Below are 14,378 nucleotides of genomic sequence, written 5' to 3'. Positions count from 1 at the left end.
GGAGAGAGAGAGAGAGAGAGAGGGGATCCCAAGGAGGCTGCACGCTCAGTGCAGAGCCCAATGCAGGGCTCGATCCCACCACCCTTTGGTCATATGACTTGAGCCAAAATCAAGAGTCAGATGCTCAACCGACTGAGCCACCCAGGCGCCCTGAGGATCCCTTTCCTTTTCAAGGACTTAATAATATTCCACCACATTTTGCTCATCCATTTTTCTGTGGATGGACATTTGGGTGCTTTCCTCTTTACCAGTTGTCACTCCCAACCATCAGTGCCCAGGGTCACCTTTTCTTTTCTTTAAAAAAATTTTTTTGTACGTTTTTACGTAAGTAATCTCTGCACCCAACATGGGGCTTGAACTCACGACTCCAGCACCCCACCATCAAGAGTTGCATGCTCTTCCGACTGAGCCAGCCAGGCCTCCCTAGGGTTGCCTTTCTGGAAGCCCTCGGTGACATTTCTCTTGTCCTTTTGATAACAACCATCCTAATAGGTGTGAAGTGATTTCTCAGTGTGGTTTTGATTTGCATTTCCCCGATGGTGAGTGGACGCTTAGCACCTTTTTACGTGCTCATGCTCAATGGCCATTGGGATTTCTTCTTTGCAACATGTCTATTTACCTCCTCTGCCCACTAATTAGATTTTTTTTTTTTTTTTTTTTTGATACTGAGTTGCACGCGGCCTTTGTAGATTTTGGATGCTCCCTCCTTCTCAGACCTATGATTTGCAAACATTTTCCTCCACTCAGAAGCTTTTTACACTTGATCTTAGCCAAAAGGCTGAAAGGCAGCGGACAGAAGCTTTTTAGTTTGATGTAGTTCCAACTTCTTGATTTTTGCTTTTATTCCTCCCTATTGTGAGTTTTTACTCCGGGGCAGAGGCGTAACACCCGCCCCATCCCTGGCTACCTGCTCGGGAGAGTGTTTGCTCAGGGCTCGGAAATCACTGTTACTATCAGCCCAGTAAACCATCATCCGGAAGGTGACAAATGCGTCTGAAGGTCGGCTGAAAATGACATTTGGATTACCGTCATCCTGGCTGTTAGAATCCACGGTCTGCTGAATTTCACACTCTTCAGCCTAGGACTCTGGAGGGGACACTGTTTCCGCGGGGACTTAGCAACCTTTCTTTGTCCAGGGCTAGATTAAGATGCTGTATGACAGGAAGGAGTGAAACCACCCGGGAGAGGCTCAAACAACAAATGGAAGAGAGTAAAGACTGAGAGAGAGTAAGAGAGAAGAGGTGGGGGGAGGGCGTCCATGTGGAGGTGTTATATCTTTGCTCTCTCTTTTTTTTTATTTTTTATTTTTGTCTTTAAAATTTTTAAATGTTTATTTTTTTTATTTTTTTTTTTTAATTTTTTTTTCAACGTTTATTTATTTTTGGGACAGAGAGAGACAGAGCATGAACGGGGGAGGGGCAGAGAGAGAGGGAGACACAGAATCGGAAACAGGCTCCAGGCTCCGAGCCATCAGCCCAGAGCCTGACGCGGGGCTCGAACTCACGGACCGCGAGATCGTGACCTGGCTGAAGTCGGACGCTTAACCGACTGCGCCACCCAGGCGCCCCTTAAATGTTTATTTTTGAGAGAGAGAGAGAGGAGTGAGCATGAGTGGGGGAGGGGAGAGGCAGAGAGAGAGAGAGGGAGACACAGAATCTGAAGCAGGTTCCAAGCTCTGAGCTGTCAGCACCGAGCATGACGCGGGGCTCGAACCCATGAACCGTGGGATCGTGACCCAAGCTGAAGTCAGATGCCTAACTGACTGAGCCACCCAGGTGCCCCGCTTCCTTTCTGATTTTTTAAAAAAAATTTTTTAATGTTTTTATTTTTGAGAGACAGAGCACAAGCAGGGGAGGGGCAGAGGGGAGACACAGAATCCGAAACAGGCTGCAGGCTCTGAGCGGTCAGCACGGAGCCCGACGCGGGGCTTGAACTCGTGGACTGCGAGATCATGACCTGAGCCAAAGTCAGACGCTTAACCGACTGAGCCACCCAGGCGCCCCCTTGGGGCATTTTTCAGTTCCCATCCTATCTATATTTAGGAGAATCGTGTGTCTTTCCAACGTATGTGGTGAGCTTGAGAAGTTTTAGGGAATAGTTTCCCTTTGCTTTTTTGCTTCCTTGCTGTACCTTTACGGATTTTCCCCAGAGATGAAGCTGCTTTACCTGTTATTAGCACTTACTTCGCCCACGGGCGGTGAAGCCTGGTGGCCAGCACAGCTGTGTAAATGTCCCTGTCCACATGCAGGGGGTCACAGGAGGCCCCCAGACTTCCCTGCGGCCCCCTCCCTCCTTCCTCCCTCCCCCGAGCACCAGTACCAGCCTCTATGAATCGTGGCATCTCCGGGCACCATCCGGTTGCCATGGAAACCCAGGCTGGTCCAGGCATGGCAGTAGGGGGTCAGTCCCCCCTCTCAGGTGGCTCTTCAGTTGGGATTCGGGGCTGTGGTGGATACGAGCATGCCTGGTGCTTTGTAAAACTCTATTCCTGTGACATTAACAACAGGCCTTTCTGTGGCCTCGGGCTTCATGCCTTATTTTCTTCTGTTTGCTTTTCTCCCCCATTGTCTTCTCTTTGCGCTGTCTGTTCACTGCTTCCAGGGGGAAGCAAACCCCATATGCTTTGCCATTTCCTCTGGGCAGTGGTTGGGCAAACAGAGAGGGGGAACAGCACACCTGGCCAGGGGGCCCAGCAGGTGCCAGGGACAGACACCCGGCCGGCAAGTGCCCGTTGGTCGGGGATGTGTTTGTTTCTCGTGTGTACACACGGAACAGCTGGGGCCCCGCTGGAACCGCTCGCGAGGGCACCGCAGAGCACGCTGGATGGTGTCGCTCGGGCAGCTGTCCCCTCTGCCACCAGGCTCCGCCTGCCTGCCCCGATATCAACACGAGGGAGCCGTTGCTGACCAAGCACTTGCCGTGGCCCGGCGCTGTGCTCAGGATGCTGTCTTCCCACGGGTTAGCTCACCGACCCCTGTGGCTCTCCGTGGCACTCACCATCACCTCCACGTTGTGTAGGAGGAAGCAGGTTGAGCATACTGCTGGGGACCACACAGCGAGTCGGTCGTGTGCTGGGGTAGGACCCGGCATCTTTCCCACCATACTTCGTCCCTTCCCTCCGTAGGTGGAGCCCTGGACCCCAGGCAGTCGCAAGGCGCTTCATGATGTCTTGCTGGGGAGACCCTTTCCTAAGACCCTTCGTTCATCCAGGCAAGAAATATTTAAGGTGGCAGGGACCCGACGCCAACAAGACAGGTCGTGATCCTTTCCTCCGTGGTGCTGACATCCTTTGGGGGTGGCAGATGTTATCCAAGGCTACACATAGGTCCCAGTCCCAGAGACTGACCAGCCCCATGAGGAAGACCCCACTGGAGGATACGATGGGGGGGGGGGGGTGCCTGCATCTGACCCTAGCCCTGAATGATGAAAGGGAGTCAGCCCATCGGACATGAGGGGACAGCAGGTGCAAAGGTGGAATGAGCTCGGCAGAGACCAGGAATAGTGAGGAGGCCCGTGACTCTGGAGCTGGGAAGGCAGAGGGGAGAAGTGAAGGGATGAGGTCAGGGAGACGGGACAGCCCTGTCGGGTGTGGCTTTTATTCCTGTAACAGTAGAAGTGCTGACCGAAGACTGTCAGAAGGACCCACTGACTGCCCAGCCGAGTACAGGGTGGGACTTGGGAAGCCCGCTGACCCGGGGGGAGGCAGCTGCCCAAGTCCAAGTGAGCGTTGTTGGGGGAGGGGGCAGGCAGTGGCCAGAAAACTGATCAGTTCCAGGATATATTTTTGGAGGCCAGCGGCTGGGACCTGGTGATGCTTTTGACCCAGGGAGTGGAGGCAGCTCAGGAACCGGTGGGGGAGGGGGGTGGCTACATGGTAAATGGGGAAGCCTGCAAGGAAATGGGGAGACCGGGAGCATGCGCTGTAGGGTGGTGGGGGGTATGGAGCGTCTTGTTTTGGGGTTGCAGGACAAGCGGGGGGATGTCCCAGAAGATGTCACCCGGGATGTGTGCCTTCGGTTTTGTCTTTCCTGTTCCTCCTCCCACCTTCCCAGGTGCAAATACATCTTCTGTAGATGCGCAGAACTTTCTCCATCAAGGTGCTTCTGCTGTGCCTGGTCTCTGGGGTTTTAGCTAAGTGGTGGATCCTTACAGCACCCCCAACCTGTAAGCTGGATTCTTTTTTTAAATCCTGAGGCAGTAATAATATTTTGGGGGGGGGGAGGGGTGACTTCTGCAGGTAGAAATGGAACCTGGTGGCAAGGCACTTGAATCCACCTTCCGTCCTCAGTTGTATTTCTGTAAAATGGGAAAGAAAATGCCTTCCCCGGGTACATGCTCATGAAGAAATTACAGATTTGTTTTTTCAGCGCAAGGGGAATGCATGTGGAAAACCAAAGGCTTTCTAAACGCACGACTGTAGATGACTTAGCGTAAGATTTCCTGAGAGTAAATGGAAGCTTAAAGGCATTGTGAAGGAGAGATCTATTAAACCCCATCGGGTATACGATTTGGAAAGAAAACAGAGGGTAACTGTTGACGTTAAACTGCCATTGAGCTGATCGGCTCAGGACAGGCTAGGAGAGCTCTCAGTCTTTGGATGCTTCCAGCAGGGGGAGAGGAAACAGGAAATAGTTGGGGGGGGGGGGGGGGGGGTGGGGAAGATGAGCTTCCATTCCCACATATGTTGTTGTTGTTGTTGTTTGGCAATCCAGAGGTGGCCTCCTCTGCACCTCTCTCCTTACATCTCTGGGTGTTGAGGTGGCTTATCAACATTCATGCGTGAGATTCAGCCTCATAACTCTGTTTCACTCATACTAGCCTTCCAGTGGGTCTGCTTTTCTTGGACGGACGCTGAGAGGCCACTTTTCAGGTGGGAGAAATAGGTTTGAGATTGAAGAATTGCTTGGGTGGAGTGTTCCAGGGCGTTCCAAAAGCCGTGGATTATCTCCTTCCAGGAGAAACCAAATAGAGTCCTCCCCACGGTCCAAAAGTTCCCACAAGCTCTCTCCCATCACCTCTCCACCTTATCTCCTCTACTCCGTCCTCAAGCACTCACAGCCGCTGGGTCCATCCTCAAGCACTCACAGCCGCTGGGGCCTCCTCGTTGTTCCTTGAGCACGTCATATACAGCCCTACCTCAGGACCTTTGCACACGCTCTTCTCTCTACCTAGAACACTCTTCCCTGAGTTACCCACATGACTCCTGCATCACCTCCTTAGGGCCTCTGCTCAGATGTCATTCCCTCAGGGAGACCGTCTCTGATCCCCCCCCCCCATTTAATAAAAAAAACCCCAGCCCATCCAACACTTCCTGTCACCCTTTATTATGGACTCAATTGTGTCCCCCCCCCCCCCCATTCATATATTGAAACACTAATAAAAAACCCAGCCAGGTGGCCAAGAGCAGGCAGGCTCACTGGACAGATGGCCACGCCCCACGTGGGTTTTTAAAGCCGACCCTTGACCTCGCCCTTTGATTTTTCCCAGTGACTCTGTGGGGCTCACGACACCCAGGGGCCGGAGGGAGCAGGCTCTCGATGACCCATTTTGCAGCGAGGAGCCCCGAGGCGCTGAGCCACCCAGAGTCCCACCTTCCGCGGTGCGTCCTGCCATCAGGGCCTCGTCGGTTGCCGGGCAGCTCCCGAGAACCCGCTTCCCGGCCCGAGTTGCCAAGGAAATGCCCACCCCCGGCCCCGGGGGCAGCGCCAGCGGCTGTCCCCGGGCTCCCTTCCCTCCCGTCCTTGCTCGCTGCGCGCCGCGCTCACCGTCCGCCCGCTCTCTGCTCTCCCCTCTAGCTGCGCCCTGTGCTGGAGGCCGAAGACCCTGCGAGTTCTGAGCGAGGCCCATGGATGTGGAAGGCCTCCCGGGTCCCGGATCCCATGTTCTCCCCGCGCAGTTATGACGCCCTGCACGACGGCGGCCAGGGGCCCCCGGCGGCGGACGGCACGGCGGGCGCCCCGCAGGACGCACGGGGCCCCCGGATGAGCGGCCCCTGCCCCGGGCCCCCTCTGAAGCGGCGCGGCGGCGTGGTGGACCACCGAGATGTCATCTTGGCCCACCAGGCGCACAAAGTCCACAGCACGCCACAGGCCCGGAGGAAGGAATGGGAGTGAGTCCGGGCTGGGACGGCGGGTGGGGGGCGGGCGCGCCCCCGGGGGTGGCTTCCGGGGCGGGAGCGCGCTCCTAGGGCGAGGCTGGCTGCTGAAGCCCCGTCCCCTGCCTGGGAGCCCCCTCCTCTCCTCCCCCCCACGTGAACCCCCGCGCAGCCCAGGGTGCCCCAGCGAAGGGGGGAGTTGGTAGGCTTGGCAGGGCGTCCGGGTCTGTGGGTGTCCCCTGGGAGGGGTTGGCCAGTCTTTCCAGTGGGAGGCATTCCTGAACCTGGCTGAGAAATGCTGGGTTTCTTTTGGTGGGGGGGGGGGGGGCCGCGTCCGGGGCGGGGATCGCATTTCTACTTGAAGCCCTGGAACTAAACCCGAGGGTTTGGCGGCTGGAGGTGAAGTTTGTGCTGAAGGCAGAGAGAGGCGCTGGGGGTGGGGGTGGGGGGTGGGGGAGGGTGGGGATGTGCTGGCTCCGGGGCGCTGGCCTTGGGCCCCCTTTCCCTCTGCCAGTGACCCTGAAAGTGGGTCTTCTCCTGCGAGTCGCCTTGGCGAGGAAGTGGCGGGGCTCTGAGCCGGCTCTGCTCCTGTGATCTTGGGCGAGAGGCCTCCCTGGGCTCGCATCCTGTCCTTGAAGTCGCTCTTCCTAGGCTGAGGCTGAAAGCAGTGCGTGAAGGTTCAGTCCAGTCCCGGGTACAGAAGGAGAGCTGGCGCTTTTTTTCTTTTCTCAAGCGCTTCTTTGGCAAAGGCTTAAAAACTGGGGTGGATTCCTGGACGGACGTCAGGAAGGTGGGATTCCGAGTGCAGATTTCAGGGCGACCGGAGCTGAGGCTGGCCTGGACGCTAAGCCCTCCTGGGCACCCAGAAATGCCCCTCCCACCCACTCCGTGCTCCCCGTCTGACCCCTGGGAAGTTACAAACACGGTCTCCGGCACCCCGCAGGGCTGTCCCCCAGGCTTCCCTGGATGTTCGGTCTGCTGGGAGGGAGACCTGGATTCGAAATGCCAGCTGGGTGCAGGGTGCGCTCGTGAGGGGTGCAATGAACACTGTATCCTCAAAAGGTGGTGCTAATTTGGCCTCTGAGGCGGTTTCCTGAGGTTAGGCTGACATCTGGTGGCACGTTGGGGCAATGTGATGAAACTTGATTCGCCTACAGCCGCGTTCCTTCTGATGTTCTCCGGATCCACCGATCTAGCCGCTCACCAAACCTGTCCTTCTGTCCGTCCGTTGGTCCGTCCATCCATCCATCCATTCACGCATATTTCTTCTTTTTTAAAAACATTTATTTATTTTTTTAATTTACACCCAAATTAGTTAGCATATAGTACAACAGCGATTTCAGGAGTAGATTCCGAAATGCCCCTTCCCCATTTAGCCCCTCCCCCCCCCACACCCCCTCCAGCAACCCTCCGTTTGTTCTCCCTATTTATGAGTCTCTTCTGTTTTGTCCCCCTCCCTGTTTTTATATTGTTTTTGCTTCCCTTCCCTTCCGTTCATCCGTTTTGTCTCTTAAAGTCCTCATATGAGTGAAGTCATATGACTTTTGTCTTTCTCTGACTAATTTCACTTAGCATAATCCCCTCCAGTTCCATCCACGTCGTTGCAAATGGCAAGATTGCATTCTTTTTCCTTGTCGAGTAATATTCCATTGAATGGATATAACACATCTTCTCTATCCATTCACCAGTTGATGGACGCTTGGGCACTTCCCATGTTTCGGCTATTGTTGCTAGTGCTGCTATAAACATTGGGGTGCACGTTCCCCGTCGAAACAGCACACCTGTATCCTTTGGATAAATACCTAGCAATGCGGTTGGTGGATCATAGGGTAGTTCTGTTTTTAATTTTTTGAGGAATCTCCAGATGTTTTCCAGAGTGGACCAGTTTGCATTCCCGCCAGCAGGGCAAAAGAGATCCTCTCTCTCCGCATCTCGCCAGCATCTGTTGTTGCCTGAGTTGTTAATGTTAGCCATTCTGATGGGTGTGAGGTGGTATCTCATTGTGGTTTTGATGCATATTTCCCTGATGAGGAGTGATGCTGAGCATTTTTTCATGTGTCAGTGGCCACCTGGATGTCTTCTTTGGAGAAGTGTCTATTCATGTGTTTTGCCCATTTCTTTATTGGATTGTGTTTTGGGTGTTGAGTTCGGTAAGTTCTTTATAGATTTTGGATACTAACCCTTTATCTGATACGTTGTTTGCAGATATCTTCCCCCATTCAGTTGCCTTTTAGTTTTGCTGGCTGTTTGCTTCACTGTGCAGAAGCTTTTTATCTTGATGAGGTCCTCATAGTTCATTTTTGCTTTTGTTTCCCTTGCCTCCGGAGACCTGTTGAGTAAGAAGTTGCTGCAGCCGAGGCCAAAGAGGTTTTTGCCCGCTTTCTCCTCGAGGATTTTGATGGCTTCCTGTCTTACATTTCGGTCTTTCACCCATTTTGAGTTTATTTTTGTGTGTGGTGTAAGAAAGTGGTCCAGGTTCGTATTTCTGCATGTGGATGTCCAGTTTTCCCAGCACCACTCACTGAAGAGGCTGTCTTTATTCCTTTGGATATTCTTTCCTGCTTTGTCAAAGACGAGTTGGCCATACGTTTGTGGGTCCATTTCTGGGTTTTCTATTCTGTTCCATTGATCAGAGTGTCTGTTCTTCTGCCAGTACCATACTGTCTTGATGATTGCAGCTTTGTAATACAGCTTGAAGTCCAGGATTGTGATGCCTCCTGCTTTGGTTTTCTTTTTCAAGATGGCTTTGGCTATTCGGGGTCTTTTCTGGTTCCATACAGATTTTAGGATTGTTTGTTCTAGCTCTGTGAAGAATGCTGGTGTTATTTCGATAAGGATTGCACTAAATATGTCGATTGCTTTGGGTAGTATCGACATTTTAACAATATTTGTTCTTCCTATCCAGGAGCATGAAATATTTTTCCATTTTTGGTGTCTTCTTCAGTTTCTTTCATAAGCTTCCTATAGTTTCCGGTGTATCGATTTCTCATCTCTTTGGTTAGATTTATTCCTAGGTATTTTAATGGTTTTTGGTGTCTCTTCTTTTTTTAACATTTGTTTACTCTTGAGAGAGAGAGAGAGAGAGAGAGAGCGAGCGAGCGCATCAGGAGGGGCAGAAAGAAGAGACAGAGGATCCCAAGCTGACTCCACACTGTGAGCAAAGAACCTGATGAAGGGCTTGAACTCATGAACCGCAAGATCATGACCTGAGTAGAAGACAGACGCTTAACCCACTGAGCCACCCAGGCGCCCCAGTGATTTCTTAAAATATCACCTAATTTCCACTCCACAGTCGAATGTCTCTGCTTGTCTTTTTCCCAGTTGATTTGTTTGAATCAGGAAGGTGGGCGTGTTGTATTTGATCATTCTGTCTTTTGAAAAACATATTTGTGGTCGCATTTGGGGTGCCTGGGTGGCTCAGTCGGTTAAGCGTCTGACTTCAGCTTGGGTCGTGATCTCGTGGTGCATGAGTTCGAGGCCCGCGTCGGGCTCTGTGCTGACAGCTCGGAGCCTGGAGCCTGCTTCGGATTCTGTGTCTCCCTGTCTCTCTGCCCCAACCCCACTCGCGCTGTCTCTTTCTCTCTCAAAAATAAGTAAACATTAAAAATAAAAAAAAAAAATTGGCTACTCACATAAATGAAATCCTAGGTATTTGTCCTTTTGTTATTAGCATAGTCCTCAAGGTTAATCCGTGGTATAGCCTGTGTTGGAGTTCCCTTCCTTCTTAAGGCTGAATACTATTCCAGTGTGTGGCCGTACCACATCGTGCATATCCGTTCATCTGTTGACGGACCCTGCTTCCGCCTTTTGGTGATTGTGAATAACGCTGCCGTGAACACGGGTTTATAAATATATCTTCTGGACCCTGCTTTCAACTCTCCTGGGTGTGCTGCTGGGTCACGTGGGGATTCTCTAAGTCTTATTTTATCTATAATAGCGTTTTCTCCCTGTCCACCCTTTATACCATCCCAGTGGCCCACAGAAGAAGCCAGATCGCTCGTTCTACAGAATATCCACCATTCTGAACCGTCTGTTTGGGAAGCTTATTTCTTTTAAAAAAAATTTTTTTTAAATGTTTATTTATTTTTGAGAGAGACAGAGACAGAGCTTGAGTGGGGGGAGGAATAGAGAGAGAGGGAGACTCAGAATGGGAAGCAGGCTCCAGGCTCCGAGCTGTCAGCACAGAGCCCGACGCGGGGCTCGAACCCACGAATTGTGAGATCATGACCTGATCACGAAGTCAGACGCTCAACCGACTGAGCCCCCCGGGCGCCCCGGGAACCTTATTTCTGCACATGCTGCTGACCGTGGTGGCTTTGCCCATCTGTAGGAATCCCACGCAGGAAAAGTATCCACCGAGGTGAAACTAACCATAGTGAATGTGACTCCATATCTCAAAATGTCTTCCTGAGAATCTCGAACGTGTTTTTGGCCACCTTCTGCTAGGGATTGAATGAGATCACTAGGGTTTCTTCTTCTTCCTGTGACCGACGGAATCCTGGTGCCAGGAACGGACAGAGCCCCAGCTTGGCCGTTTCTCTCTGCTCCTGCCTGCTCCCGTTACTGTTTTCTTCAACCATTGCTTTCCGGGCAGGGGCCTTTTTAGGCCACGTGCCCACATTGCCAGCCTTTGTCTGAATCTGTCAACCCATTTGTGCAGGGCCGTGCAGACCTAGGTAGATCACCACACACTGCATGGTTCTTTATCTCCTTTCTTGTCTGTCTTGCCCACTGGAATGTCCCGGGCCCCTGAGACCCAGGCTGGTTCCGTGTAGGTTACAGAGGAAATACCAGTTGAATGAACGCACCGGGTGAGAATGAGTGAGGGTTGCTATCTATCTATCTATCTAATCTATCTATCGAGGGAGATTCTTTTTTTTTTTTTTTTTTTAATTTTTTTTTTCAACGTTTATTTATTTTTGGGACAGAGAGAGACCGAGCATGAACGGGGGAGGGGCAGAGAGAGAGGGAGACACAGAATCGGAAACAGGCTCCAGGCTCTGAGCCATCAGCCCAGAGCCTGACGCGGGGCTCGAACTCATGGACCGCGAGATCGTGACCTGGTTGAAGTCGGACGCTTAACCGACTGCGCCACCCAGGCGCCCCTCGAGGGAGATTCTTAAGCAGGCTCCGCACCCAGCGTGGAGTCCGACACGGGGCTCGATCCCATGACCCTGAGATGGTGACCTGAGCCCAAATCAAGAGTCAGATGCTCAACCGACTGAGCTGCCCAGGTGCCCCAGCTTTTCCTTGTTTTAGATGAAATAACCACAGGGCTGGAAGTTGGAGCATTTGGTTTCAAACTGCCGCGGATGTACTCCCTGGGGAGCCCCAACCCGCTCTGGAGATTCTTGCACCCCGAGTTGAGTGAGGAGGTCCCTCTTCCCTCCCCTACCCTAACATGTCCCCTCCCTCTGCCTCCCCCAGGACCTCTTTCTTTTACCAATATTTAGGCCACCCTCTCTGTGCTCAGCTCCATGCGGGGCCTTCGGACACATCGGTCAACAGTCAGCTCTCCACCCAGCAGGAAAACCAACAGGAAACCGGCAGGAAGAGTGTGGAGGGTGGGGAAGGACCGGGGCGGGGAGGGTTAACTCTCATCCCCGGCTGGCAGACCCCTGCGGGGCTTTGTGAGATACATCGTTCTCATCATCGTTCTCATCCGGCAGGGCTCCTGGGGCGTCCCAAGCAGACTCTGGGTCGTTAGCATGAAGCCCCATGCAGGGCTTGACCTCACGACTGTGAGATCGTGACCCGAGCCGAAATCAAGAGTCGGACACTTGACCGATTGAGCCACCCAGGCGCCCCTGCATTTCTTTCTAACAGGCTCACGTGTGGGGTGGGTCCTTGGGTCCACAGAGGGCGATCTAAGCAGCCAGGTTCTAAGTCATCCCCACGGTCGCCGTCATTGCCAGAGAGCAGAGGGCTTGCGCACGACAATGGAGGGCGGCGAGAGGAGAGCCAGCCACACCGCCGTAAGGACCATGACTAACACTTACTAATAGATAGTGCAGAATATCATTATTTTCCAGCATCTCTGTGCCGCACGTCTCGTCACGTGCACTCAGCGAGCCGGCCGTGTTGTTCTTACTATTGCCGTTGGTCTGCTCCTCATGCAGACGGGCGGGCAGGCCCCCAGGGTTACCGAGGCATCTGGGGGCTGAGCTGGGACAGGGTGGCGTGGCCTTGACTCCCAGGCCGGAACTGGCTGTTTTTAGGATGTGGGAGCTCAGGCCCAGCCATCCTGCAGGTCACTGGCTGGGGTGGGCAGCCTGAGTTGTTCTGGTCCCCGAGCCTGAGCTCAGAGGAGGGACGTGCCGGGTGAGGAAGAAGGCAACACGGGTCCTTCTAGCGAACCGATTTTCTCGTTTATTCTCGGCCCCTTCCCTACCCCTGTTCCCTTCGTCTTCGATACCCCATAGAATAGTTCCGTGGTTTTCAGTGGACAAATTAGGATTATTTAGGGTTATGTGGGACTGTTGGTAAAATGACTAATGCCACTGGACCCCAAAGAGACACGTTTTGTTTAAACCACACACGCGGTTCCTGAGTTCGAGCCCCGCGCTGGGCTCTGTGCTTTATCGCTCAGAGCCTGGAGCCAGTTTTGGGTTCTGTGTCTCCCTCTCTCGCTGCCCCTCCCCCACTTGCTTTCCCTCTCTCTCTCTCTCTCTCTCTCTCTCTCTCTCTCTCTCTGTTTAAAAAATAAACGTTAAGGGGCGCCTGGGTGGCACAGTCGGTTAAGCGTCCGACTTCAGCCAGGTCATGATCTCGCGGTCCGTGAGTTCGAGCCCCGCATCAGGCTCTGGGCTGATGGCTCAGGGCCTGGAGCCTGTTTCCAATTCTGTGTCTCCCTCTCTCTCTGCCCCTCCACCATTCATGCTCTGTCTCTCTCTGTCCCAAAAATAAATAAAAAACGTTGAAAAAAAAATTAAAAAAAAAAATAAACGTTAAAAAAAGTTTTAAACCACATATGACCTCAGTAGTGGTTGAGGTGGATCTCGGTTTTCTGCGGTTCATACCCCATTTGCGTCAAAACCAAAGTCCTCCCTAAGGCCTACAAGGTCCTGTGTGATCTGTCACTTGCCTGCTTCCACCTCTTCCCATTCTCCCCCTTACTCACCCTGCTCCAGCTACGTGGGCCTCCTCACTGTTCCTCAAACATATCAGGGCAGTTCTGTCTCAGGACCTTTGCACTGGCTCTTCCCTCTGATTGGAATGCTTTTCCCCCAGACACCCATATGGCTCCTTCCTTACCGCCTAATGGCTTTTACTTAAAGGTCACCTCCTCAGCAAGCCCTTCCTCACCACCCCTATTTATTTATTTATTTATTTATTTATTTATTAAAAATGTTTTTAAATGTTTATTTTTGAGAGTGAGAGACACTGAGCATGAGCAGGGGAGGGACAGAGAGAGAGGGAGACACAGAATCTGAAGCAGGCTCCAGGCTCTGAGCTGTCAGCACAGAGCCCGATGCAGGGCTCAAACCTGTGAACCGTGGGATCGTGACCTGAGCCAAAGTCGGACACTTAACTGAATGAGCCACCCAGGCGTCCCCCCTTCTTTAAAATTTAACCTTTATACATTTCGATTTCTTCTGCCCTACTTTATTTTTCTGGTTAGTGCTGATGACCAAGTCATATGTATTATACATTTGGCTTTTTATCTGGTTGATTATTTATATTCTCACCATAAGCTCCCCGAGGGCAGAAAGTTTTGCCTGGTTTGTTCTTTGCTGGGACCCTAGCTTCCGGAACAGGAATCAGCAAGCTACGGTAAGGGGGCCAAATCTGGCCAGACACCTGTTGTGGTATGGCCCATGGGCTAAGAAAGGTTTTTACATTTAAGTGGTTGAAAAAAATCAAAGGAAGGGTAATATTTCTTGATACGTGAAGTTGTATGAAATTCAAAATTCAGTGTGCATAAAGTTTTACTGGAACGCGCCCCGGTCGTTTTGTGTGCCTCTTGTCTGTGGCTACTTTTGCACCACAGTGGTGGAGTCCGGTCTGTAACAGACTGGCCCGCAAAGCTGAAAATAGGCCATTTAGAGGAGTTTGCCCACTTCTTCGGTCCTGGCGTCGCGGATGCCCAGGCCAAGGGATGCCCATTCGCCTGCGGCTGCCACGACCAGCCACCAGGTGGCGCTGTGGCTCCCGAGCCCGGCGGACGTTGGCAGCCAAGGCAGGAAGCGATCTGCTCACCCTCCTGGGGGGACTCACCTACCGGGCTCATCCTTCCCTCTCGGGGTTCTGAGAAATGGAAGGCGGCCCCAAAGCGAGAGTCCAA

General features: G+C 52.6%; 1 protein-coding gene across 1 annotated transcript in view; it reads left to right on the top strand.

The window, feature by feature from the left end:
• The window catches only part of CACNA1A (calcium voltage-gated channel subunit alpha1 A), a 270,223-nt gene that overhangs the window by 8,363 nt on the left and 247,482 nt on the right, over positions 1–14,378 (top strand). The window contains exon 2 of the mRNA XM_040450093.1: positions 5,796–6,109. Within this exon, the coding sequence (XP_040306027.1) occupies positions 5,850–6,109 (260 nt within the window). The 5' untranslated portion in view covers positions 5,796–5,849. The remainder of the gene's footprint in view (positions 1–5,795; positions 6,110–14,378) is intronic.

The sequence above is a fragment of the Herpailurus yagouaroundi genome, unplaced genomic scaffold, assembly GCF_014898765.1.
Source record: "Herpailurus yagouaroundi ecotype Mexico unplaced genomic scaffold, PumYag 200, whole genome shotgun sequence".
Taxonomy (NCBI): Eukaryota; Metazoa; Chordata; class Mammalia; order Carnivora; family Felidae; genus Herpailurus; species Herpailurus yagouaroundi.
Note: the sequence above shows the minus strand (reverse complement) of the source record. Positions and strands in the feature narration are given on the sequence as shown.